This window comes from Pogoniulus pusillus, chromosome 7 (genome assembly GCF_015220805.1).
Source record: "Pogoniulus pusillus isolate bPogPus1 chromosome 7, bPogPus1.pri, whole genome shotgun sequence".
NCBI lineage: Eukaryota > Metazoa > Chordata > Aves > Piciformes > Lybiidae > Pogoniulus > Pogoniulus pusillus.
The window spans coordinates 8,549,522-8,576,010 of record NC_087270.1 but is presented as its reverse complement, the minus strand read 5'-3'; the positions used below and the strand labels follow the sequence as shown (position 1 = coordinate 8,576,010).

Sequence of the window (26,489 nt, the reverse complement as noted above, 5' to 3'; positions counted from 1 at the left end):
TAGGACACTGGTATAGGTTGCTCAGAGAAGCTCCATCTCTGGAACTGCTCCAAGTAAGGTTGAATAGGACTTTGAAAAATCTGATCTAGTGAATGATGTCCCCACTCATGGCAATGGGATTGTCTTAGATGGTTTTTGAAGGTCCCCTCCAGTCCAAACTGTTTTGTGATGATTCTATACAGGACCAGTGCAGGAGAGGGACATAGATCACTACATGAAGAGGCTGGAAGAGTGCAGAGGATTACACATGACTGTTGTGGTCCTTGAGGTCACCTGTCTGTGCCTTGTGGTCCTTGAGGACATCTGTCTGCACCTTCTACCGTCCTACAGGATTGAGCAAACTACCAAGGAGGATTGGAATGACACCAAACCAGAATAATGGTAAAGCAGTCTGTAAGAGGAGCTGGTATCTTTTATTAGATCAATTAAATAGTGGGGGGACATACACCAGTATAAACCTCCAAAAGCACAAAGACAGGCTTTCAGGTGTGAAAGCCTCTGGTGAGTCCGGCAAGAGGAGCTAAAGATGCAAGAGGTGTGGCAGCGCTTTCACAGCTGTGTTTCAACGCTGGCAGAGAGTTAGGCTTATTGCCAGAGGGAAGGGGAAAGAGGACACTTAAACCTGGTCACCGTAATGGGTCCAGGCTAAAAAACATGTCATCACTGCAGCAGGTGAGACCTGCACAGTGCCCTCCCTCAGCCCTGTCCCCATGGCTTCCTGGTGCTGGGCTTGTGCCCCATTCACTCCAGGGCAAAGGCCTCCCTGACGGGCAGGATATGGTGGCAGAGGGAGGCAGCTTCCACTGCAGGCCAGTGGGGACTTCTTCTCACGGGGCTCAGCTCCCAGAGGGCCAGCGTTAGGCTTGAGGGGGCCACGGCCACCCTTTGCTGCGGGCATGATGTGCTGGCTGCAGTGCTGGGAGGAAGGGGCTGTGCAGGGAGTGGCAATGGCAGAGCTGCCCCAAGAGCTCCCGGTGCTGGGGATCCTCCCGAGGGCAGGGCTCCTGCTCCAGGCTGGCACCTCTCTGGAGCAGTCATCCTCCCCAGCCACCCTTGGGTATGGTGGCTGCTCAGAGCAGTTTCCCAGCGTTGGCGCTTGTGAACTTTTGCTCAAGCATCTCTCCAAGTCAGCAGGCAGCATGCGAGGGTCTGGCTTGGAGAGCAACCAGGGCAAAGCCTCCCGCGTCAGCATTGCACCTGTCAGGGGCTTGAGAAAGCAAGGTGAGGTTCAGTCACAGGTGTGAAATAGAAACAGCATAAACACATCCAGTTAACACAGGCAGCAAATCAGGCATCATAGCAGAGCCTCCTGGTAAGGTAGTGACGAGGGGCAAATCAAGCAGGGCTCCCAGGTCATACTTCTGGCTTTGTTTTCACCAGTTTTTGCCCAAAGCCTCTGAAAGAATTGTTGGACCTTGCATTCACAGACCTCGAGGTCCCCTGCCAGCAGACACCGAAGAAGCACCTGCAAATGAAGTTATGCTAATGCATTCCACACCACGGATTATGACCTCTTTGTACCTATGGAGATTGGAAAAGTTAGGTATGACTCTTTTTAAACTGATTGCTTTGAAGTTATCTTTTCACTACAACAATATTATCACGGGGCAGGAGAATGCAGGGGATGTTACAAAACTCCTCCCACCCACACCTAAAGCTCAGATAGCCTCCACCATGCCTTGAACCATGGATCATCTGCCCCACAATTTCACTGACTGATAGTAAGAGTTACCTCAGTCTCCTGGATGCTTTCGTGTCTCGAAGAAGATGGAGAAGAAGCTATTTGTGCTTTTTGGATTGATCTTCTAGCTTCTGCTTCTAGTTTTGTTTCTGGACGTGGATGGTCATGAGCTCCTTTGGACTTTAGAAAGCAATTATGACTTACGAAACAGCCTGGTTATTAATCTCAAGAGAGCAAAACCACACCTGTGGCCTGATCTAATGCTTTGTATTCAATAAGACATTTAAGGTAAGCTCAAGTAACAAACATATCTCAGATGAAGTGTGATGGGATAGAAATCCTCTGAAATCTTAGAACCACTTCACCACATTCACGTGGCTGCAGCCACCAGATCTTCTGCACCCTGACTACAGCACCTCTGCAGCAAAGCAATCCCCATTTTGCTCACACTTTAGACTTGTTTAGCAGGACATTTTATTTAACCTGTACATAAGTGGAAAGGTGGAAACAGTTTAGTGGTCATGATACTAGAACTACAGCTGCCAGGAGTAGTGTCTGTTATTTAAACACTGGCATACAATGTTTTCCAGGTGGAGATTACATGTAGTGCACAGATGGCATTTTCCACAGACAGTTCCTTTGGTACAACTGTTTCCTGCTCTTGCTTATGTGTGGTGCCTAGGAGGAGAGGGTGAGATAACATCACACTTCTGACTTCTTGAGGATTCATTGGTTCCTATGCACCTGAGGAAAAATGCTTCAAAAGCAACAGATTTTCATGGGAGGCTAAGTGACAAATACACTGTAAACCCATAGTAGCATAGGATAATTTAGGTTGGAGGTTTAGCTCAGGAGGACTAACTTCACAGTTAGTTTCTTAGCACCTTGCCCGCTCATTGTGAAAGTTACTCTCCCTACAGTCATTTGACCTTGTTATATGTAATAACCACTATTTGTTGGAACAAAAAAATATCCTTAATCTTGAAAAAAAAACAATCTTTGAAATTAACTTATGTAATGTAAGGTAATTTTGTACCTGAAAAAATATAAATTGGCCTTCATGCCTCCAGAAGTTGGTAACTGGGTAACCACTGTGGCCTCGGCAGGAAAGGAGCCTCAGGGGTCCATTGCAATTGGGACAGCATTTGCCTGGAGCAAAGAATCATAGAATCAACCAGGTTGGAAGAGACCTCCAAGATCATCCAGGCCAACCTAGCACCCAGCCCTAGCCAGTCAACTAGACCACGGCTCTAAGTGCCTCATCCAGGCTTTGCTTGAACACCTCCAGTGATGGTGACTCCACCACCTCCCTGGGCAGCCCATTCCAATGCCAATCACTCTCTCTGCCAACAACTTCCTCTTAACATCCAGCCTATACCTCCCCCAGCACAACTTGAGACTGTGTCCCCTTGTTCTGTTGCTGGTTGCCTGTCAGAAGAGACCAACCCCCACCTGGCTACAACCTCCCTTCAGGTAGCTGTAGACAGTAATAAGATCAGCCCTGAGCCTCCTCTTCTCCAGGCTGCACACCCCCAGCTCCCTCAGCCTCTCCTCATAGGCTTTGTGTTCCAGGCCCTTCACCAGCTTTGATGATGAGAGATACTTTCTACACAACACTGACTGGATGAATCCCATGTGATACACTGCTGGTAGTGGATTGCCATTACTGGACCTCAGAAACTACAGTGAGAAAAACTATGCAAAAAGCTTTCATCAGATGTAGGTGAAAATTAATATGAGAAAATGAAAAGCTCCCTTATGTTCCATTATGAAATACAAATGTCAAGATTCATTTCTTTTATAGCTTTATTAAAAGCTTACAATTTCTTCCCATGATCAGTTTTAGTTGTATTTAGTGTTTGGAATATCATGCGTGTTCTTGTGTGATTTTTGTAGGGGCTATCATTCAGACCTCAGTGAGTGCTTGTGCAAAACCTTTCTTTAGCCCAAAGGTTCATCAGATCCAGAAAGCAGTATGTGGTAGCTCTACTGAGCAATCAGTATTTTTTGGTTAATCCCCTTACTAAAAATGTGCATGCAGCTTGGTCTCTGTTTGCATTGTCTTGCTCTGGTAGCATGATTGTAAAGCCTGTCTTCACAGTATCACAGTGTCACCAAGGTTGGAAGAGACCTCATAGATCATCAAGTCCAACCTTCCAGTCATCATAGCCTATAAGCAACCACTCTCCTGCAAGACTTGCCTCCTGAGTTACTCTTAGGCCCATGCAGTAATGAAGCCAATGCTCAAGACAGCAGAAATATCACAGCAAGAAGCTGCTGCACTGCACAGCTTTATTTGTAGCCTTACTAGCTACAATCCAATCGAATGGTAACCATCAGAAACAGATTAAAACCAAACCAAACCAAAACTCAAACCCAAAGCAATCCCCAGAAAAGGAAGGAAGCAAATCCTGTCCCAAGGGTAAGAAATTAAGAATGCATTGTTCCAAAATTATTTGAATCTAAGGAATGGCAGCAGGAAGGTTGGAAAATCCAAAGGGTATTCTCTAGTTCAATTCCTTTATGCTGTGCTGCCCCATAATGAACATCTCTGCCCATACTCACGCTGTTGCTTTTGCCTAGCTTTATCACATATAGCTGGTCTTAGGTAGATCTTCCTCCCATCCAGGGTTGAGCAGTCGTTGCTGCAGACCACCACCCCAAGGCAGGACTTCTTTAAGATGCGAGAGTTGTGGTTGTTGGTGTTTCTCATTGCCCAGCTGCTGTGGTGCCTCTGAGCATTTTTATCCTCTGAGCTATAGATATGTTTTACATAGGAATTTGGCCATTCTTGAAACCAGTCTATCTGTCTGACGTCCTGTGGAGAGACCAAAACATGCTACATTTTAGACCTGGTCCTCTGCTGAGTGTTCTCCAGCCTGGGTGACTGGCACCCAGGCATGTGACGCTGGGTGGTAAGAGGGAGCAGTGGAGAGAAGGTAGGAAAAACACAACTCCCCATAGCTCCCTGTGATCCTCAAGCAACCAGGAAAGACTGGCCACAAGGTCGTTCTCACTCACCCGTGGGGCCAGCTCAGTGCAGCACCTCCCAGGGAGAGAAAGGTGAGGCACCTTGCAGGCAGCAGCCACCAGCTGACTAACGACTGTTAGCTTTCATGGCAGAGACTGTGCTGTGCCTTTCAGGCTCTACAAAGCAGTGCCACACTGAATCATTTGGCTTAATTTTGGTTCAGCTTGCTGCATAGAACGGCAAATGCTGAAACAGACCAAGAGTATGTCCACACCTAGGGAATGAGGTCTTTAGTTCTGGACTTTGGTTAGTTTTTGCTTAACTGACATGAAAGGTTTCTATGGTGATTTTTCTGAAGTCCAAAGCAAAGAAATCTCAGATCCTGTTCCAGTTCTTTTCTTCCAACACGCAGAGGGGATAAAAAAAAGGCAAGGGATATAATATAAGGAATAAAAAAATAAAACTCAGTGAAGAAAAACCAAACAACCCCAAAAATTAAAGGATCAAACACACATCAGATCAGTAGGCACAGTCAACACAGCAAAATGCAGTAAGCTGTGAAGCACCTAACATACCTACTGATGGTTTCGAGGGAAAAGGTCTTGCACCTGAGTAGGAATTCCCTTGAAATTCCTGATCCTAGCCACAGAGAGCCATTACAACAGCAAGAACATCAAGTGAGAAGATAAAAACTCCTGTGCTCCCCGCAGGAACCATCAGGTAGTGTAGGGAAGGGTGTAGAGAAAGCCTCCCAGCTGAATTGCAGGTGAAGGTGACCTTGGATTGGAAGACAGGGAAGAAGGCAGCCTGAGGCTTGGTGACTTTGGGTGAACAGCAGTGACATAGCAGGGAAGAAACCGGAATCGGGTAAGAAGATGGGACTGGGAGGTGAAAGGCTTAAGGACCACAGCAGGAAGAATCTGGCTGACAGACTGAGCTGAGGGACAGAGATGATGTTGGCATGCACAGTGATGTGGGCTTTTAGTGGAGAGTCTAGTTGAAATTTTTAGATAAGAGGACTAGAGAAGGACTGAGAGAGGGAGAAATCACCTCAGCAAATCTCTGCAGACACAAACAAGCTTTTCCTAGGAGCTCAGGAAAGGAGTGTTGCCTCTGTGTGGAAAGCCAATCTGCTCACCTGAAGCCAGGTATGCAGCAGGGTTGGGCACCCAGAGTTGCAAGACAGTTGTGAGTGCTGTGCTCACTTCTCATAAACCACTACCCAAGGCAAAAAGCAAGTCCTGGAGATCTCTGATTGTGCACTGGCAGCTCTATCTGCACCTCAGCCACCAACGGACTAGGAAGGCAATGCACCTGCAGCATTGCTACTTTTCGTGTCTCAGCAGCTCTTTGAATAATACTTCTAAGGAAAAACACATGGAAACTTCACTAATGTCTGTATTTTCAGTAAAAACCTGTCCCACACAGAGAAAGTGTTTAAATTTAGCAGTGAAGATGACTGGTCAGAACTGGATAGATTTCTAAGGCACAGACACATACCTGGGGGAGTTTGATGTCATTGATATCCCAACTCGTCATTTCTCCACGTCGGGAGGCAGAGTCCTCCTGCTCCATAACAGCATTGTCTGCACTTTCCAGCATTTTTTAATCCCTTTCCAAGGTGAGACACTTTCTCCTGCTTGCTTGTGAAGCTGACTGGCTGCCTGCACTCTCAAGTAGTTAACCACCAGGAAGCTGTCTCCTGAAGCTGAATGATAGAGAGGCTGCTCATTAAAGATAAAAATCAGTGTTCTTCTGCCAGAAAAACTTGTTCCATTAAAGGTTTTGCAAGCCAGCAATGCAGTGGAAAATATAGCTTAGAGATAGCTTGTGATGAAGAGGAGGCTCAGGGGTGATCTTATTACTGTCTACAACTACCTGAAGGGGCATTGTAGCCAGGTGGGGGGTGGCCTCTTCTCCCAGGCAACCAGCAATAGAACAAGGGGACACAGTCTCAAGTTGTGCCAGGGTAAGTATAGGCTGGATATTAGGAAGAAGTTCTTCACAGAGAGAGTGATTGGCATTGGAATGGGCTGCCCAGGGAGGTGGTGGAGGCACCGTCCCTGGGGGTCTTCAAGAAAAGCCTGGATGAGGCACTTAGTGCCATGGTCTAGTTGACTGGCTAGGGCTGGGTGCTAGGTTGGAGTGAATGATCTTGGAGGTCTCTTCCAACCTGGTTGATTCTATGATTCTATGATGTTTCAGGCATTGTTAACAGCGAGCAAGTCATGCCTTTGTCATCTGTATTGTTTTGCTCTATCTCCTCTCATACCAAGTTCACAGTCATGTAACTCTGCTCATGGGCTCTTCCAACATCTGCTCCAACTCTGGCTCGGGGTTTCCAGGGTGAGGCTGACTGAGCAGCTTAGCAGCTGCTAAGGACTCCTTGAGTGGCTGCTTACCCATTGTATATTTCAAACACTGCACCAAGACAAAGGTGAGCAACAAGAGGCGACTGCTACATCACTTCTGATGAAGCGGTGCTCAGCCATTTGGCATCCCTGAGAGATTACCAATTGCATGAGGGAAGTGTAGAAAAGGCGCTTGGTCTACCTGGACTTTCCTATCTCAGCAGAAGACTGCAGCAAAAAAAAAACCCCACCAAGGTATGGTTGTTAAACCCTACAGTTTTTGCCTAAAGTCTTGTAAAGCAGGGGATTGCTCTGCTCCAAATTTCAGCACCAGCCAAGCTTATCACAGTATCACAGTATCACAGTATCATCAGGGTTGGAAAAGACCTCACAGATCATCAAGTCCAACCCTTTACCACAGAGCTCAAGGCCAGACCATGGCACCAAGTGCCACGTCCAGTCCTGCCTTGAACAGCTCCAGGGACGGCGACTCCACCACCTCCCCGGGCAGCCCATTCCAGTGTCCAATGACTCTCTCAGTGAAGAACTTTCTCCTCACCTCCAGTCTAAATTTCTCCTGGCGCAGCCTGAGGCTGTGTCCTCTCGTTCTGGTGCTGGCCACCTGAGAGAAGAGAGCAACCTCCCCCTGGCCACAACCACCCCTCAGGTAGTTGTAGACAGCAATAAGGTCACCCCTGAGCCTCCTCTTCTCCAGGCTAACCAATCCCAGCTCCCTCAGCCTCTCCTCGTAGGGCTGTGCTCAAGGCCTCTCCCCAGCCTCGTCGCCCTTCTCTGGACATGCTCAAGCATCTCAATGTCCCTCCTAAACTGGGGGGCCCAGAACTGAACACAGTACTCAAGGTGTGGTCTAATCAGTGCAGAGTCCAGGGGCAGAATGACCTCCCTGCTCCTGCTGGCCACACCATTCCTGATGCAGGCCAGGATGCCACTTAACACCAGGAAAAGGTTTTGGGGTTTGTTTGCTTTGGCAAGGAGAGAAAATGTGAATTGGAAAATGAAGGGGCCAGTTTTCTCTTTCTGGACACTGGGAAAGCTTCGATGGTTTCATGAAGATCACTGGTGCAGTTTATGTCAGTTAAGGATTTGTTAAAGACTACTGGCTAATGGGAGGTGTAAATTCTGCTTCCTGTGATGCTGTTTCATAGACTTTATCAGTCATGAATTATTTTACAGTTATTTCTAGCTCTGCATATGCATGGCCCTTGCAAAGTGTCTCAGCCTTCAGGCCCTTAGTTTACCCTTTTATAAAAGAACCATCATTTTCTTGTATTATCACATCTAAAGGGAGAGTTTAGGCACAGGCTTGGGGGAGGAGCGCAGAAGGAAGGCTATGGTAGAGCATCCCCCATGGAAAAAAGCCCCACAGAGGGGTGCCTGATAGTCAGCACCAGTGCACTTGGGAATTTGAAATGAGGCTGGTTCCTAGAGGGCAGCTAATCCATCACAGGTTCAGATGAGGTCTTAGACCAGAGGAAAAAGGAACATCACTGCTGAGAGACACAACCAGATGGAAGAAACATCAGGTTTTCACACACTCTCATATTATGCTGCCTTGAAGATGGAGATAGTAGAACTGGGACAAACAAAATGTAAGCTGCATTGGAAAACTGAATTGAATTTAACAAACAAATGACCTCTGAGTTTTGTGTGGTTTAAAACATGTAACAGTTTGTTCTACAATTCAAAATGATAGTCACCTTGCTTTTGAAATTACTTTTCAGCATAAGAGGGCTTAGAAATTAATTTAATTTCATTCCTGTTAGATAAAATGAAATATTTCTTATTCTATTTTATATTAATGGAGATAAAGCAACAGCTAAATATTATCTACAGGTTAATGAAAGACAGACAATTTCATTATAATACACACAAAAATGAAAGTAGAGGGAAGTACGTAGCTATTGGCAAGCAAAGATGAAAGAGTAGCGAACTTCTCTCCCTCTTCTTCTCCCTCTCCCCTTCTCTCTCTCCCTCTCCCCCTCTCCTCTACCTCTCACTCCTCTCCTCCTGCTCATTTTAAATAAAAAGTGAGCATTTAAATGTCCAACTTTGAATTATTTTGACTTGGAAAAAACACCTGAGAATTGCTATATCGAGGAGTGATGTAAAAGCGGCACCCCTGTTTGGCACTGGTGCAACAATCCTCTCATTTCCCTTACATTTTACATTTTATGGTGCATTCACTCATGTCATCTCTTGATCTGACATTCAATTTATCTTCTTGCCTTTGCATCTGGTGCAAATCCATTTAACGTTGCTGTTGTCCTGCCTGGCATGAACATCCCATGCCTGCACAGTCTCTTCCCATGGATTGACACTTGCATATTGAACATGGTGCTTGTCTTCTCCTTGCAGCTCTGTAGGTTTTGCCTTTTGTCATTTAAAGAATGAGTAATTGCTAAATTGGTTGCCTTTCAAATCCATCTGCTTCAGAGTGGGAATTTGGTATTGCACTATGATTATGGGTTTCCTTGGTCCCTCTCTGTTGTTGCAATATGCATTCTAATGTTCATGTTATAGGAACTGACTCATTTTTGGTATCTGTGACAGCATTGTCTGCTCCTTTTCAGGATCAGGTGGAGTTATCATATCTACCAAATCCCTCTTCAGCTGTAGGTAGTTCTAAAACAAAGTTGTGGAAGATAATCATCCCCTAACTCTGGAACAGCCACTGTTTCTGGTATAATCAGCTGCTGTTGTGATCCTAGGTGCACACTGTGTTCCACTTTCTGCAGACTATCTCACAAACTCAAGTCTTCAGGCAGACCTGTAAAGCTTTAAGTAATTGGTCTGCTACACATTTAAGAATGAGAGGAACTCTTCCATAGCTTCAGCAACTGAAAGGAGCATCTCACGTGAGAACCTGAGTCCTCTTCTGGTTGCTTGCCTTAAAACAGGGCACAGATTTCGTTACTCCTGAGAAAGCAGAAATACTCTTCCAGCTGGGCTGGCTATCCAAGGGATCAGTGGACATTATAATGGTGACACAAGACCAGGTCTTTCACAGTTTTGGCAGTGCCAGATTACATCTGATTATCTGTCTGATTCCTAGTCCTGTTTCTGTTGTGTTCAGGAGAGAGGAATCCCAGCTAGAAGCCTCAGCCTGGCAGTCTGGTGTAGCCTCTAGAGATGTTTTTTGTCACCCCTTGGGAACATTGGCCCCATCTGATCCAACCCAATAAAAGCTGTTTGAGTAGCCTGCATTGAAATGTTTCCTTGGCCCCAATAGCAGTCTCCAGCATCTATTCCTACAGGAGCACAGCAGAACTTGGTAAAGGCCATCTACTCTTCTACCTTATGAAAACTGGCAACAAGCCAAACCCAGGCAGACATGTCCATCTGCATGGCAGTCCTGCCTGTACTGACAACTTGGCAATTAGTGCCTCTTTATTTATCAAATCTATAACCAACATGGTCCTTCCTCATTCGATGTCAATCTATCACATTAGTGCATTTCTAACCTTACCTCTTTCTAAAGATCAACCTGAAAAAAAAACCCACCTTCTGGGTTTTGCTTGTCTTTGTTATCATATCACACAGCAGCAGGGTGCACAAATGAGTTCTGCAGGCTTCTGAGCTGGTGTCTGATGTCCCAGATATCCCCACAGGCAGGAGAGCATCCCCAGGATTGCTTTGCTCTACCAGCACCCCTGCCATATTTTCTCCTGCTCCTCCCTGGTCCTCTCTGTGGTAACCACTTTACAAACCATGCTTTGCTGGCAGCAGGCATCCATATTAGAACATCTGCAACTCTGACAAAACAATCCAATGGTGTCAGACAACTCCTTGAGCTGTAAAATCCCAGTGGACTCTACTGCAGCCAAAGTCCTCATGGCCAAACAGATGAACTTCCTAAAAGCGATGCCAGCAGCATTGTTCCCCATGTCACATCCCTTGCCCTGCTTGCCTTCTCCACTCTCACTTGTCTGTCTCCCAGCTAAGTGGAGAATGCACAATATAATGTCTACAATACCTACTGCTTTGCCAAATTGTTTTTCCTTATGGAACAACAGGCAGCAAAACTAGAAGCCCAGGATGCCTGGTTTGGCCTTTATTCTGAGCCTGGCTGTTTTGCCTTGGCTGAGTCCCGTTTGAAGAATGGCTTACTGACTACCTTGTCAAGCACTTATGCAATCTGAACCGAAGCTCATTGCAAGCTGAGTATGCCTGCATGGGCCAGTGTGGTTGGTGAGGTATTGGAAGCTGCACAGCTGCATTATCAGGTTGCTCTGCTAAGGTTATTTCTCTGTTAGCTGTAGATTTTCTGTCTTGCACTACATCATGACACGGAAAATTCCCTCCTGCCTTTCTGCTCAGTTTGATGGCTGCCGGAGCAGTCTTGCTATAGGAGTCCATACACACAAAGAGAATGGTACTGGCAAACCATTGCCCTCTTGGAAGATAGACCCTGCATCTGAAACTAAATACAGTACAGTGTTCAGCCTATCTAATAACATGGTGCAGCAATTTTCTGGTAATCTGATGACATGCTCCACTGGCTGCCTATGTATCTGCTATCATGCTGCAGCACAAACTGCAGTGGGAGCTTAAGAAGTGGCACTGGGTTTCCTTACACCCTCTGCTCCCATCGGCACAGAAGGACAAGTCTGTCTTTCATTTTCTCTCCAGGTCACTTGTTCATTTGACTTTCAAGAAGATAAATCCCAAAAGCTTTTCCTGCACAGGCTGTTACTGAACTGAAGCCTCCAGGCACGTAGCTGTGCCAGCAGCAAGGTAAGGCACCATGTAGTGCTGTCCTGGTCCTATGGATCTAGGGAGCCAGCTGTTGGCATCGACAGGAAAAGCAGAGACCAAGAGCAAAAGGTGAACAAACACAAGTTATTGACTGTCCTGGAACCTCAGACCTTGACACCTTTTTCCTCTCTGTGTAACCATCAAGAGCAGGAAGATAAGGAATGAGGAGCAGCAGCAGACAGGGATTGGGCAGAAGTCTGCAGGGACACACACAGAGGAAGCTCTTGCCAGAGAGAGTGATTGGCTTTGGAATGGGCTGCCCAGGGAGGTGGTGGAGTCACCATCCCTGGGGGTGTTCAAGGAAAGCCTGGATGAGGCACTTAGTGCCATGATTTAGTTGCTTGGCTAGGGCTGGGTGCTAGGTTGGACTGGATGATCTTGGAGGTCTCTTCCAACCTGGTTGATTCTATGATTATGATTCTATGCTCTGCAGGAGCTCCTGCTGACTATGTGGTGTTATTTATACACTAACCTTATGGAAACAGTGCATCCGTGGTGCACTACAGCTCACTTCAAGGCACTGAGACCAAAGGGATGTTCCTGCTGCTCTCTGAACGATCTTTCTTTTCTAGCTGCATTTTATCTAGTTGTTTCATTTGGGATAGGCTAATTTTGTGGCAAAACACCTTTCTGGTTGCTGTTGATATCCAAGTGAAAATTGCTTTTAACACCACTATTCCCACCCCTCTCACTGAATAACTTCAAGGCTGCTGAGCAGAAGTTCTTGCAGAATGAGAAAGTCAGAAAGTCAGGTTGTTCTTGTCTACTCCTCCCACAGGATACACAAGACTCCAATTCACCTTGACAAAGGCAGCAAATTGATCTGGCAAGTTCCATGTAAGGAATTACATCTTCAGGAGTGCAGCCAAAACAGTGGAGTCCTAGTGCCTCTAACGAGCAGCAGTTTCCATACCCTCTCTGAAGCATGCTGTCTGCACCCTGGCCAGGCACAAATTCCTGCTGCATGCTCCTCAGCAGGTGAGCCCTCTTTTCTTTCCACATAGACTGACTGTGGTTATGGTTTGCTTGTCTGACTTTGAAAGTGATGATTTCCATTCTCAGCTGTTGTTCACCCACTGCATTTTGCTGACCTTCTTCATCCTCATTTAAAGTGTAAAATACTTTCAGTATCTGAGTTGTAAATAGGTAGAAGCAAGAGATGCTCTTATGCATTCCTTCTCACATAGAATCATAGAATCAAGCAGGTTGGAAGAGACCTCCAAGATCATCCAGGCCAACCTAGCACCCAGCCCTAGCCAGTCATCCAGACCATGGCACTGAGTGCCTCAGCCAGGCTTTGCTTGAACACCTCCAGGGATGGTGACTCCACCACCTCCCTGGGCAGCCCATTCCAATGGGCTGCCAACTCAATTCCTTCAGCAGAGAGGAAGCTGCAGCAGGTTACAGCCATCTGAAGCTGGCACTGTAGAAGGCAACTGCACGTGCAACACGGCCTGGCTTGGTACTGCAGTCCAGGGCAATGCCCAGGCTCTGTGCTGCCCTTAGACTGGGCTGTGAAGGACTCTCCCCCTCACATAAAGATGAGCTAATTTTACTGCTACTGTGCCTATTTCAGACACAGAAGATTTCTGATCTGTGTTGTCCCTCCAGGCAGTTGAATAAATAAAATTTATCTCTAGTGAGTTTTATACAAAAACAAAGAGGAAAACAACAACAAGAGAAGGGGCAAAGCTGCTTAGTAATATTAAGACCTTGTCCTGCAACTCTTTGGAGGGACATGTGGAAAGTGGTGATTGGGATGGAGTAGCAGGCTTTTAGCAAGTAACCATCCCAGAGGTGGAGCCTGCTGCTAGGAGGCTGAGCTCTCCAAGCCCTCTTTGTTTTGTTTTAAGCCATAGAACTCACTTGTTTGTGCCTAAAGGAGTCCCCTGTGCAAAGGGACTTTTCAGCCATGACGATAGCAACAACTACAACATCTGTAAGTCACGTAACAGTGTTTAAAAAGCCAAACATTAAACTACTGTAAAGTTTAAGTGGTTCACTCCTTCAGGGAAAGCTGCCTCCTTCACTCCCATTCAGCCAACTCTTCAAAAGGAACAAAGAAAATACTGAGGGAGTTATCCCTTTCAGAGCAAATATCTTCTTAGCAGAACAAATATCTTCTTAGGAAACACGATCAAGTGAAGTGCTGCATTTGCAATAAACATCTACCATTAAGATCAGCCCCACCTTGTGAGGTAACATGGGACAAGATGGAAAAGGGCTTCTCGTAGGTGCAGGCTGCACAATATGAGCTTACACTTTGTTCTGGCCCATTTTCTGTCACTCTATTTGACAATTTATGGAGGAAACTCCTAAGACTGAATGACTTCTACCACCTTTGAGCCTCTCCTTGGCTGATCAGGCTTAGTAAATATCTCCAGTTAAAACCCTGTGCGGCACTTAGCTGTCAGTTTGTGGTTTTCTGCTTCCCTTTATTTGCTGTATACTGCCCCTTTGTTAGCTTGCAAACCAGAGCTCTGCTGTAGCCTACAGATAGCAGAAAACCTGGCCTATTTGCAGGAGAAAATCCACAGTTTGCACAGAGGTGGCACAGAGGGGCCCACAGTGTTGCAGGTCACAGTATCACAGTATCACCAAGGTTGGAAGAGACCTCACAGAGCAACAAGTCCAACCCTTTACCACAGAGCTCAAGGCTAGACCATGGCACCAAGTGCCACGTCCAGTCCTGCCTTGAACAGCTCCAGGGACGGCGACTCCACCACCTCCCCGGGCAGCCCATTCCAGTGTCCAATGACTCTCTCAGGGAAGAACTTTCTCCTCACCTCAAGCCTAAATCTCCCCTGGCACAGCCTGAGGCTGTGTCCTCTTGTTCTGGCGCTGGCCACCTGAGAGAAGAGAGCAACCTCCTCCTGGCCACAACCACCCCTCAGGTAGTTGTAGACAGCAATAAGGTCTCCCCTGAGCCTCCTCTTCTCCAGGCTAACCAATCCCAGCTCCCTCAGCCTCTCCTCGTAGGGCTGTGCTCAAGGCCTCTCCCCAGCCTCGTCGCCCTTCTCTGGACATGCTCAAGCATCTCAATGTCCCTTTTAAACTGGGGGGCCCAGAACTGAACACAGCACTCAAGGTGTGGTCTAACCAGTGCAGAGTCCAGGGGCAGAATGACCTCCCTGCTCCTGCTGACCACACCATTCCTGATGCAGGCCAGGATGCCACTGGCTCTCTTGGCCACCTGGGCACACTGCTGGCTCATGTTCAGGCAGGTATCAATCAGCACCCCCAGATCCCTTTCTATCTGGCTGCTCTCCAGCCACTCTGACCCCAGCCTGCATCTCTGCATGGGGTTGCTGTGGCCAAAGTGCAGCAACCTGGCACTTGGAGCTATTGAACACCATCCCATTGGACTCTGCCCATCTGTCCAGATGCTCCAGCATAACTTCAGGAATCCTCATGTCACCTCGAATCAAGAAGGAACTGGGAGCAGCAATGCCTAAGCACAGCTTTGCAAGAGATTTAAGGTGCTGTTCTGGGGGCAGACAGTATCTGCCTGTTCTGGGTATCACCAGCTGCTGTCTCTCGTGATATGCCTTTATATTTAGCACAGCTACATGAGACTTAAAAAGGGTTCCAAAATCGTGGAAGTTGGGAGTAAAACACTTTGAAAGCCACCTAAACCCACAGAAGAAGTGAAACACTGCTTTCTGCCCCAGGCTGTATGCAGTTTATGCCCAAAGTTCTTACAGTTTTGCCTTAGGATGGACCCTTTTTTTAATTTTTAGGGGCAAGTTCTCTGTGCTGAGCTTAGTAAATAAAAAGTGAGCACCTGTGTAGGGAAAGACCTGAACAATTATGATGTTGGAAAGTAAACATACACAGCTAAGATATGCTTTATAATGTTCAGCTGCTGCTCTCAAGAGATTTGGAAATCTTAACTTGCCAACTATTTTCAGAGAGACAAAATGAGCTGTGCATGGTGAGGTCATTGATGAGACCAAGAAAAGATGTATTCTGTGCACTTTCCCATCTATTAGATTATTCTGCCTCTCCAGCAGTCTCCAGAGGGAGCTTCTGGCTGCTTCTTAAGGTCATTTCACTGTAATAAATGATCTCTCTAGCTGGAAACGTTAGAGAAGCTTTCCATGCCTCAGCGTTGATGTATCAGTGAGTCACTTTAATCCCTGCCCTCATGGGTGAGAACGCACCACACCCAACCTGCCTGCTGCCCGGTCCATTGTGGGGTTTTTGTCCTCCTTCATGCTCTTTTACTCTCCTAACAGCATTATAGCACAAGGATCTATGCTTGTTTTTCCAAGCTGTGGACAGAACAAGAACAGAGACAAACCCCCAAAACAAAACAGGGAGGGATTTTTTTCCCTAAATCACAAACAAACAAGCAAAACTCCAAACCAGAGCCAAAACTTCACCAGGCAGGACGCAGCCTCTGCCTTCTTGGGGTTCTTTGCATTTGCCATCTGTATGCAATTACAGGAAGGAGTCAGTAATGTCCCTGCAGGGCCCTGACAGAACAGGAGGACAAAATGTTCTTGGACAAGAACAAAATTGTCTTCCACACCACTCGAAGCTTGGAGAGAGCAAGTATTGACAGTCAGGACATTGAAAGGCAGGACTTTGAAGGGCATACCCACTTAAGAGTAGGTGACATGCATGGTTTGACATGCTGTGTAATCAGTAATGGAAGGAACAGCAGGTCCCTGCAGCCTTCATTCTGTCAGGGAGGTGAGGCAGCATCTCCAAACTTGAATCCAGCAGAGTGTGGATGAAGAATACCAATGTATCTTTAATAAATGCCTTTATCTCCCTTGATAGGAGATAGCAGCCTGATCCCTTAGTGCAATAGATTAGAAAAACATCCTGCAAGTCCTAGGCAATATTTTCTCTCCTCACCTCCAAGTATGCCAGACACTTCCAGCTTTGTTTTCCACTGTCTTTACAACTTGCTTGCTTTTAAAGCTCAGCTCTCTACTTGACTGAATCCTTGCACAAGAGAGGTGCAGCTATGCAGCACTCTGGTACTAACAGGGTAGTTCAGAAGCACTTGTTACAAACCAGGCTGTTGTCACTTTTTGTCTTCTATGCATTACAGCACAAATGAGCTTTGATGTGATGTCTCCGGGAGACAAAATGACTCCATATGGATGTTTCCTCACTTGTAAGGCTCAGGGTGCAGAATAAAGAATCAAAGCAGCAAAGAGGTTAAGTGTAGACTGAATCTTCAGTAAAATGTTAAGGTAGCTGAACAGAGAGAAGATGAAGAGTAAAGGACTTAGAAAGTGAAGGTGAATTTACTGAGTAATAGGTATTTACAAATTTAGAACATCACATCCCAAAGCAAATATGGGGCTGCTTGTTCAAGGAACACAGAAACATCCAGGTGGGAAAAGACCCTCAGGATCACCAAGCCCAACCTATAACCTTCCTCTGCAAGATTCACCTCAAAACACATCCCTAAGCATCACATCCAAACCACCCTTAGACACAGCCAGCATTGGTGACTCAACCACCTCCCTGGGCAGCTCATTCCAGTGCCTGACCACTCTCTCCATGAAAACCTTTTTCCTAATGCCCAATCTTGAGTGTTATTTATTTGCTTACTTGTTGTTTAATAAGACAGAAGAAATTTAGAAGTGACTGTGTAAGAAATGTGAAAGTCTGAATGATGAAGCCTGACATAAATCACAGAATCAACCAGGTTGGAAAAGACCTCCAAGATCATCCAGTCCAACCTATCACCTAACACCTTCTAGTTAACTAAACCATGGCACTAAGTGCATCATGCAGTCTCCTTTTAAACATCTCCAGGGATGGTGATTCCACCACCTCTGTGGGCAACCAACTCCAATGGCCAATGTGAAGAACTTGTTGCTAACATTCAGAGGTAGGTGCAAAGCATGAGCTATGACCACCACATTCTCTTCATAGCATCTTTTCTGAGCTCCAGAAAACAAAACAGTAAAAGCTATACTGTGTCCAGTGGGGAAGATTCAGGGTAGAAGCCTCAAAAGCTATGGAATACTCAGTCCAGTAAAAATCAAGATTCAGGTATTATGAAAACTGTAATTTAGCCCTCTTGGACTTCACTCCACTGAAACATTTAGAAAGAGAAGGCCTATGCATGAGAGAAAATTGGTAGTCCTGGAGCAGGATAGTCCATGAAGCATCAGCTCCAGAGGGAAGAGAAGAAAGAACCCTTTGCTTAGGGTGACACTTACTTCCTTTTTTCAGTCACTCTTAGAGTTTGCCTATGCAGAGAAGTTCATAAGCTCCAAAGTGTTGCCAGCTTTCCCCTGCAGCAGCTCTGCGCAGGCATGCTTGGCTTGGGCTCAGTCTAAGGTCTGCTTTTTCAGAGGAGTGAAGCTGTTGCAGTGCCTTCTTTCTCCCTGTAAACTAAATCTCAGGTGTCTTGTCTCCTGCTCTCTGCACTGCCATTATCATGGGATAATTTGGGTTAGAGGGGCCCTCTGCAGATCAACAAGCTCAGAGCAGGGCTAGCTTTGAAGTTACAAGAGGCTGCTCAGTACTCAATCAGTTGAACTCAAATCAGTTGTGTTGAACTCAATCAGTTGAGTTGAACTCAATCAGTTGAACTCTAATCAACTTGAACTTCCAAGGATCATGACCCCAGAGCTTCTCTGGTAAACCTGTGCCAGTCTTTGACCACTCTCACTGTGAATAATTTTCCCCCTTACATTTAATATGGATTTTACTTGCTGCAATGTATGTTTCTGTCTTTTCATTGTACCTCTTGATCTTTGGCTGTGCTCCTCCAAAAAGAGCCTGCTCTTCCTCCTCTACATTGTCCTCTGAACACCTGAGGACAACAATGAAGTGTCCTCCTCTTTTACTCTGCAGCTCCCTGAATCTTGATGCTCTCTCACCGGCAGTAGTTCTGGAAACACAGATGCTCTGCCACTAGGCATCCTTGAACAGTGAGGACAGTTAAAAGACTTCATCCTCATTAAGTACAGATAAACATGGGATGTTGCCTTCACTCATCCAGTTCTTACATTGCTAAAGGCGCAATTGGATTTGATTTGGGATCTTCAGTTTCAAAGGACAAGACTCAAGGCAGAGTGTCCTCTTAGTCTGCATTTCCTCACCAGATTGCATTCTTTTTAGTTTGTTTCCTATCTCCTTATGGCCTGGTTTCTTCATGTTATGCCATGAATGATTAAGATACAGCCTTCCCCTCAGGAAGAACCTGCACCTCAGGAGCCAGCAAAGCTACTACGGATCCACAGCTCGAGTGCACTCCTGGTCCAAGAATCAAACACATTTGTTATCATTACTTTGAGAGGAAGTTGCTGAACTGTATTTCAGTTTTCCACTAGGATGTGTGTCAGCTCTTGCTGAACTCCCATTGCCCAGGAGAGAGGCTAGGTGCCAGGAGAGATGTGCTCCCCAACAACTCAGAGATGTCAAAAGTCAGCACAGTGACTTCCTTCAACATCAGTATCATGATGCTGCTGCTCTGAACTCCAGAACTTCAACCTATTTCTCCCTTGACAGATATTTCACATGATCCTACTCAGCAAGAGCCATCAGAGCTGGAGATAAGGGTTATAAGATGCAGAAGAGCTTTCAGTAAGCAAATTGTTACCAGGTAGGTTGCTCCAGAAGGAGGTACTAGCAAAGAGCAACATCAATGCACGCGATTGAAGCCCACCACCAGGCTTCTGTATAGAGAAGAGGAACAGAGGCAGCATAATTGCCAGCTAGCCTGGTAATCATTTGGCCCAAACTCACACCCCGAGAAGCCAAACCATGCCCAGACAACAAATGTGACCATTTGGCATAAAGCCAAAGGAAGAAGGCGTAAACACAGAGTGGTCCTTGAAGGAAACTTACCCCTGTGTCAAGCATGAGCTGCAGCTGATCTGCAGAGAGCAGAGATGGGCTTGGATGTTCATCAAGCACCTACTGTTGAGACAGACAGAAAACACAGCTGATCAGAAGAGTGATCTGGTGTCATGTTAGGACCTGTGCATAATCTCCCTTGTTGAAAATGAGAACAATTCAGATCACATTCTCTAATCTCTCTTTTTGTCCCTCTTCTCTAAAACTACTACTAGGACATCCTTCCTTCTTGCCCACTAGAGCCTTACTCCTCATTAGCTTTTCCTTCTGTCAGTTTACACATCTTCTGCTTCCTCCACTTGTTTTCCCCTGAACCACATTCCCTCCTTTTTGATAAATAGCCTCCTGCTTTGCCCAAAAGAAGGGGACAGCAATGGCCTTACCCCAGTGCTCCATCAGTGATCCCTGGAAACTTGCAGCACCTTGACAATCATTTATTCTAACGAACATAGTCAAATCCCTCCACCCCCCCTCACCATGCTGTTATAGAAACCCACTCTTTCTGTGCTCCCATAATTCTGGATATTTTCATGCTTGCTCACAGGTGAGTCACTCTGAGCCACACAACTCTGAAGAGTGACAGCAGGAAGGATGCTTTCTCCTGTAACAGAGAGGAACTGCTGTCCTAGCATCACCCTTCCTGGTCCTCTTCCAAGCCCAGACAGTTTGGGTTTTGCACACCCCACTTAATCTCATATAAAGCACACTAAATACTGAGTGCTATTAAACAACTACCAGTCCCTTCTATATGCTGGGCAGCTGGTGATGCACTATGTTAGGAACCATTACAGCTTAAGCTTTAATGTAAAAACCCATTTGAGTTGAGATCTGGGTTGAGTTCAATCAGGTTTTGTACTCCCCGCTTAAAAGCATACCATTGCCCTCTGCCTATAAAATTCTCTGAGATACTCCTGGCTGTCAGGATGCACAGATGTGAACTCTGATCATTTCAATGGAAACAGCTCCTGTTTTCCCCAGGAAGCCTCTGCTCCCAAGGTCATTTGTGTAATCAAGGTCATAAGCATCATAGCATATGCTTGTTTTAATCTCCTCTTCCTTAATGACCTCTGTTTCCACCCTAGGAAAAGCTCCTGATTACAAAGTCTTTGCAGTGGTGAAATAGAGAGTAACATGCAATTTTTATTCTTATCTTTGTTATGCAAAATTAATTACACTCTGATCATCCTTACTATGAGGAGCTATGGTGATGACGTTTCCAATGTTAGACAGGAGCAGTGTGTACCTAATACTTACCTTTCTCTCCGGTCCTCCTCTTTTAAAAAGGGCCTAAACATGACCTTTTAGGAACATACTGCAGTGCAACTGTGAGGAAAAAGCCTCTGTCTGCAAAGCCTGCACCACAGTGTAAATATTTATACACCATCCTGGCTTGTACTAAATGGTGGTGTATTTGTCACTGCTGTCAGCTCCAGCTTTTCATGCAATCCTTCTGGTGGCACCATGCAGGCAAGCAGGCACCAGCCTGTCCCCAGCTGTCACCTTGAAGTTGCCACGAAGAGAAGGCACTGGTTTATAAAGCATCCCCTTGGGTGCAAATCCCACCCTCTGTGCCAGCTTTTGAATCCCCATGGTGCTCGCCCTATTGCCTGGGTCTCACAACCACCTCCAACCTCCTCAACCAGCATAGCTGGCACCAGTCCTGGGCTTAACCAAACCTGATTTCTGGAAGATTTGGGTTAAAATCTCAGTGTTTCCTTACATCAGGCTTAAATTATGTGTGTAAGAGACAAAACACCTCTACTGATGCTGCTTGGAGCCGATACATCCATTTTTGGGACAGAAGGTGAAACGTAGCATAGTTGTGGTTTGTGCATTTCTGTTTGCTTGCTTTGGCAAGGTGGGATGGGTGGGCTTTGGCCATGAGAGGTTTAGAGGCTGCATCTGGTTGGTTGTTCAGCTGGTTTGGGGGGCTGATTTTTGTTTCTATCACAGTATCACAGTATCATCATGGCTGGAAGAGACCTCACAGATCATCAAGTCCAACCCTTTACCACACAGCTCAAGGCTAGACCATGGCACCAAGTGCCATGTCCAACCTTGCCTTGAACAACTCCAGGGATGGTGACTCCACCACCTCCCTGGGCAGCCCATTCCAGTGTCCAATGACTCTCTCAGTGAAGAACTTTCTCCTCACCTCCAGCCTAAATCTCCCCTGGCACAGCTTGAGGCTGTGTCCTCTCATTCTGGTGCTGGCCACCTGAGAGAAGAGAGCAACCTCTCCGTGGCCACTACTCCATGAAGTGTCACATTGACTACCTTTTTTCCCTAAGTGCTCTGGCCAGCTGGAGCCAGGCAGCTGGCTCCACATTTTGGAGGTTTCTGAGAATCCTCTATCTCACTTCTTTTTGACCAAAGGAGACTGAGTTGTTCCTTATTCTGACTTTCCTGTGTTGCAAATGAGCTTTAGGTAAATACTGCATATTGAAAACACGTTGGCAAACCACACAGAGCATCCATCACTAAGTGGATGTTGGTCTAGTTTCAGGAGTGTGTCAAAACCTCCTCCTGCAGCTTTCTAACGGCCAGAACGAGCAACAATTCTTCCCATTCACTTAGTGTGGAAAGCAGCATCAGATGTAAAGACAACGCCTTAGCTCCTCATTTAAACTCCTGAGGACAGAAGGGTCTTTTTCATGCTGATTTGAATAAAATCTGCACAAATAATCTGAAAAGGAAACGAAGCTGACAATAGTTAGCTGATAATAGTTATGCCATCTGTATGCATGGCAGGTATTTCCTGCTCTTTTGGGCAAACTCATCACTATTCTGCTGAGCAAAAGTGCATTTGCATCAAAGATGTCTCAAATCCCTAGGAGCTCAGTGCACCAAGAGCTGCTGGCTCTCTCCCTCCCAATCTCCAGCACCGTGGGAAGCGAAGCAAAGCAAATCAGTAAGTTAACAGGAGATCTTTCAGAGGATCCTTTCTAAAGGTACAGAAATGTGTTAGAGACTTAGGTCTAGAGAGGCCAGAACAAAGGTCCTACCGACTTTAAAGGGAGGAAGGTGCATGTGCTAGTTTGAAGCTAGCTACAATGTTTGGGTGAGAAGGACTAGATCACAGGCTGTGAAAACAGTGGTGATGTCTACTTCACTCATAGGCTTGCTGAGATGTGTAAGAACAAGAAAGATAGATAAAGCACTACTCCTGTTGGGGAGCTCCAAGCTGCATCTCTCTCTATATCCTCACCCTCCATTTTTTTGACTAATCCACTTTGCTTCCTGATCCCCTGGCTGAACTTCCATTCTTCCTTGGGACTGGGGTGGGGTTGAGAGGGGTAGGGGGAAGTGAAGGGGTAGTTGGGAGCCCCTCCTGGGGACTCAGGTTTCTGGGAGGGCTGTTGTGTTTCTGTATTCCCTTTTCCCATGTCTATTTCTGTCTATAACTGTATGTACTGTAAATATCTGCTTGTATGTTGAGCTAAGCTGTAAATATAAGCTTCATTCAAATACCAGAGGCAGCTGAGTCTAGTCTGGGTGATTTCCAAAGTGGGGGGGGGGCAGGGAACACCCAAACCATCACAGTGCATTAAGTAACTGCATGGGCTACAGATTCTTCCAAAAGCTCCTGTTTCTGCTATGCAAGCTGAGATTCTGATTTCCTACAACAGCTAGCAAAACTGAATCAGTAGCACTTAACCAGTGTCTGGCTTCCAGTGACAGACAGATCACAAAGACATGCTTCCCACTTGCTAAGTAGGACGAGACTGCAGGTCTAAGCAACCACACCACCTGGCTTCAGTATATGCAGAAGAAATTTCACATGGTTTCATTTTTAATACTTTGATGAGGTAATTTAGCACCACATAGCACCCCTGGTGCTGGCTAATCCTAGAGGGAAGGCTGTGAGTTTCCACTAAGGCAAGTGTAAGGCAGCAGCCTTGAGCTCTGTGGTAAAGGGTTGGTCTTGATGATCTGTGAGGTCTCTTCCAACCCTGATGATACTGGTGTGGTCCCTCCACAGGCTGCAAGAGAATCTGCTCTGGACTCCACTGCTTTTCTCCTCTCGGTATCTGCAGGGCATCTCACACTTGTGTCCTTGCCCTTCTCAGCAATGCCTTTTCCCCTTCTGAAACACTCTCACTGAGGCATCAACAGCTGGTTCCTCTGCCAGAAAGCAGAACACCAGGGAGCCCCATCCCTGCATGCTTGAAAAGTGGCCAGTAGCCTGTCGCCCAGCAATCACAGAATCATAGGATTAAAGAATCAACCAGGTTGGAAGAGACCTCCAAGATCATCCAGGCCAACCTAGCACCCAGCCCTAGCCAGTCAACCAGACCATGGCACTAAGTGCCTCAGCCAGGCTTTGCTTCAACACCTCCAGGGTTGGTGACTCCACCACCTCCCTGGGCAGCCCATTCCAATGCCAATCACTCTCTCTGCCAACAACTTCCTCCTAACATCCAGCCTAGATCTACCCTGGCACAACTTGAGACTGTGTCCCCTTGTTCTGTTGCTGGTTGCCTGGGAGAAGAGACCAATCCCCAACTGGCTACAACCTCCCTTCAGGTAGTTGTAGACAGCAATGAGGTCACCCCTGAGCCTCCTCTTCTCCATGCCCCAGGCCTCCATGCTGCTCTCACAGGGAGATGCTGCAGAGCCATTTCCCACTAACAAAGGCCTCCTTCCAATTCCTAGCCTCATTTGACTTTTGTTTTGTGCCAGCTTATTATCCTTTGTCTACTATCACAACGTCTGTGTGGGCTGCGATTACATTCCTACAGCTCAACCTTGGCCTTGCCACACTCCCATCTTGCAAGACTTAATTTCCTTGTCCATCCAAGCAGCTCTTCTGTATGGCCAATCTTTCAGAAGTTGTTTTCTTGAGAGCAGGTGACTATAGTGGGAGAGGAAAAAATGTGCACTCACCAAAAGGAAGCCCCACCAGAGCCTCATACTCGTGCTCCAGCACATTCCTCTTTTACAAAGCTAGCAACTGTCTGAGTAGCAAATCAGGAGCTTTCCCCCTCTCTTTCCATAGCAGGAGCTCTAAGTTGTTGAACATAGGATTTGTGAATATCTTTTCTTCTCTTTGGTCATTTCCAACTAGAACTCCCATGGAAACAGCTGCAACTGTCACTGGTCAGTAAGGGGTATTTAAGCTAACCCCCCCTCTTTTCCTCTAGCCATTAAGGTAATCTGCTCACTGCTGTAGGGTACCTGGGAATCAGAGAATGAGAGAGTATCAGATTGGAAGGGAACTCAAGGATCATCTGGTCCAACCCTCCTTGGAAAAAACCATGGTCTAGAGAAGATGGTCTAGCACCTTGGCTAGCTGAATCCTAAGTGTCAAATGTTGGGAATTCCACCACCTCTCTGGGCAGATGATGCCAACATCTGATTGTTCTTCTTGTGAAGTCTCCCTCTTGTCCAACTGGAATCTACCTCAGAGTAACTGGTACCCGTTACCCCTCCTCTCTTCCATGTGACTCCTTGTAGCTGCCTTTTAAACACTGAAAGGTGATGATAAGGTCCCTCCTGAGCCTTCTTTTCTTGAGGCTGAACAAACAGAATTCTTTAGTCACATGGCAGCCTTCCCAGTCCTTCAATGGCCTTCTCTGGACCCTCTCCAGCCTGTTCCCAGCTTTTTTGTAGAGGTCTTCTGGGTGTTGCCTGACATGCACTGAGGATGAAAACGAATCCTTCTGCTGAGCATCACACTCTCTAGTTTAGGTAAGATTTCCAAGATTAAAAATAGTACCTACTGAAGGCAGGGGGAAGGTGGAGTCCCCTTCTCCACACAGCACTTTTCATTAAACAACAACATGGGTGAGCCAGGTGTGATCACTTCTAGAAAAGCTGCTATGTTTTATCCCATCGTCTGTTTACTTCCCTGTGCTCAGCCACTCTTCCAACTCATACTTGACCCTTGAATCACACTGAAATCAGACTATCAAGCCTGCCAGGTGCCACTTTCTCCAGCCTTTCTTCAGAACATAGAGCATCAACCCCATATGTCCTTGCAACACAAGGCATGCAATCCTTATCCCTTCTTCTGCATGTTCCAGCTTGGCTGACTTCAACACGACAGAGACCTTTTAAAACCAACCCTTTGTTGTCATCTTTCTCATTTTCTGTTTGAGATGATTTCAGCACCTTTGACTTAAAATCTAATGCCTCTGCTGCTCCCAGGAGGCTCACATTCACTCTACCCCTACTGAGAAACACACAGACCGTATTTTCTACGTCCATCTTGGATAAAATTGAACTAAAATTCACTTTGTAAACCAGTTCTTGCAACACCCTGATGACTACAAGTAGTCACTTTTGTTGGTTGAATAATTCTTGGCAAGAGGATAACAGTGACAGTGTAAGTTAATCTCCTGTATCAACACAACTCTCAGCAGTGTTTCTCTAACACGAGGCCTCAAGCTGTATTTTAATCACTCCTTGACTGCTTCAAGGCAATTCCCAGCAGAAGCCACAGTCAAAACTGGCCTCTGGCTTTATTTAGACTTTGCTTTGGTGTCTAGTTTACTGTTACATCTCTTCTTTTAACAACCACATTCCAGTCTCATACAACACACAATCATTTCTACCAACTTAACGCCTCAAGACAGCTACCAAACCAAAGTTAGAGGCAGCTCACAGAACAGCTCTCCATCAGGTCTGAGACTGGCAGTTCTGCTGCCACAATTTTGGTGGCAGAAGTCCCATCAGAAGCATCAGCACTTAAGAGCTGCCTCGCACACAACCAACCACAAAGATTTCCTGCATTTCCAGAATTGTTCTCTGCTCTGCTTTTCCACTGCCCTTTGCCAGCTCAGGATTCCCAGTGCCTGAGTGACCCCAACCCCAGGGGGGGCTTGCATGTCCATAACACAGATCACAGGGTCTTCACAGCAGGACCACCATA

The 26,489-nt window shown here is 46.3% G+C and overlaps 1 protein-coding gene across 1 annotated transcript; it reads right to left on the bottom strand.

Moving 5' to 3' along the window:
• Positions 1–394: 394 nt before the first annotated feature.
• On the bottom strand, positions 395–19,676 carry GCM1 (glial cells missing transcription factor 1). Its single transcript, XM_064146776.1, has 6 exons — positions 19,607–19,676; positions 6,153–6,360; positions 4,247–4,499; positions 2,718–2,830; positions 1,733–1,861; positions 395–1,207 (listed from the first exon to the last, which is right to left on the bottom strand). Exons 2-6 carry the CDS (start codon positions 6,252–6,254, stop codon positions 617–619), a joined length of 1,188 nt encoding a protein of 395 aa, XP_064002846.1. The 5' UTR covers positions 6,255–6,360; positions 19,607–19,676; the 3' UTR covers positions 395–616.
• Between the last annotated feature and the right edge of the window lie 6,813 nt (positions 19,677–26,489).

What these genes read in the sequence shown, in the direction of transcription:
- GCM1 (XM_064146776.1), bottom strand. Translation starts at nt 6,254, where the DNA reads ATGCTGGAAAGTGCAGACAATGCTGTTATGGAGCAGGAGGACTCTGCC. An exon ending in AGCTAGGCAAAAGCAACAGC is followed by an intron (nt 2,831 to 4,246) that starts GTGAGTATGGGC and finishes TCTTTGCTCCAG; the next exon opens with GCAAATGCTGTCCCAATTGC. An exon ending in GCCAATTTATATTTTTTCAG is followed by an intron (nt 1,862 to 2,717) that starts GTACAAAATTAC and finishes TGCTTTCTAAAG; the next exon opens with TCCAAAGGAGCTCATGACCA.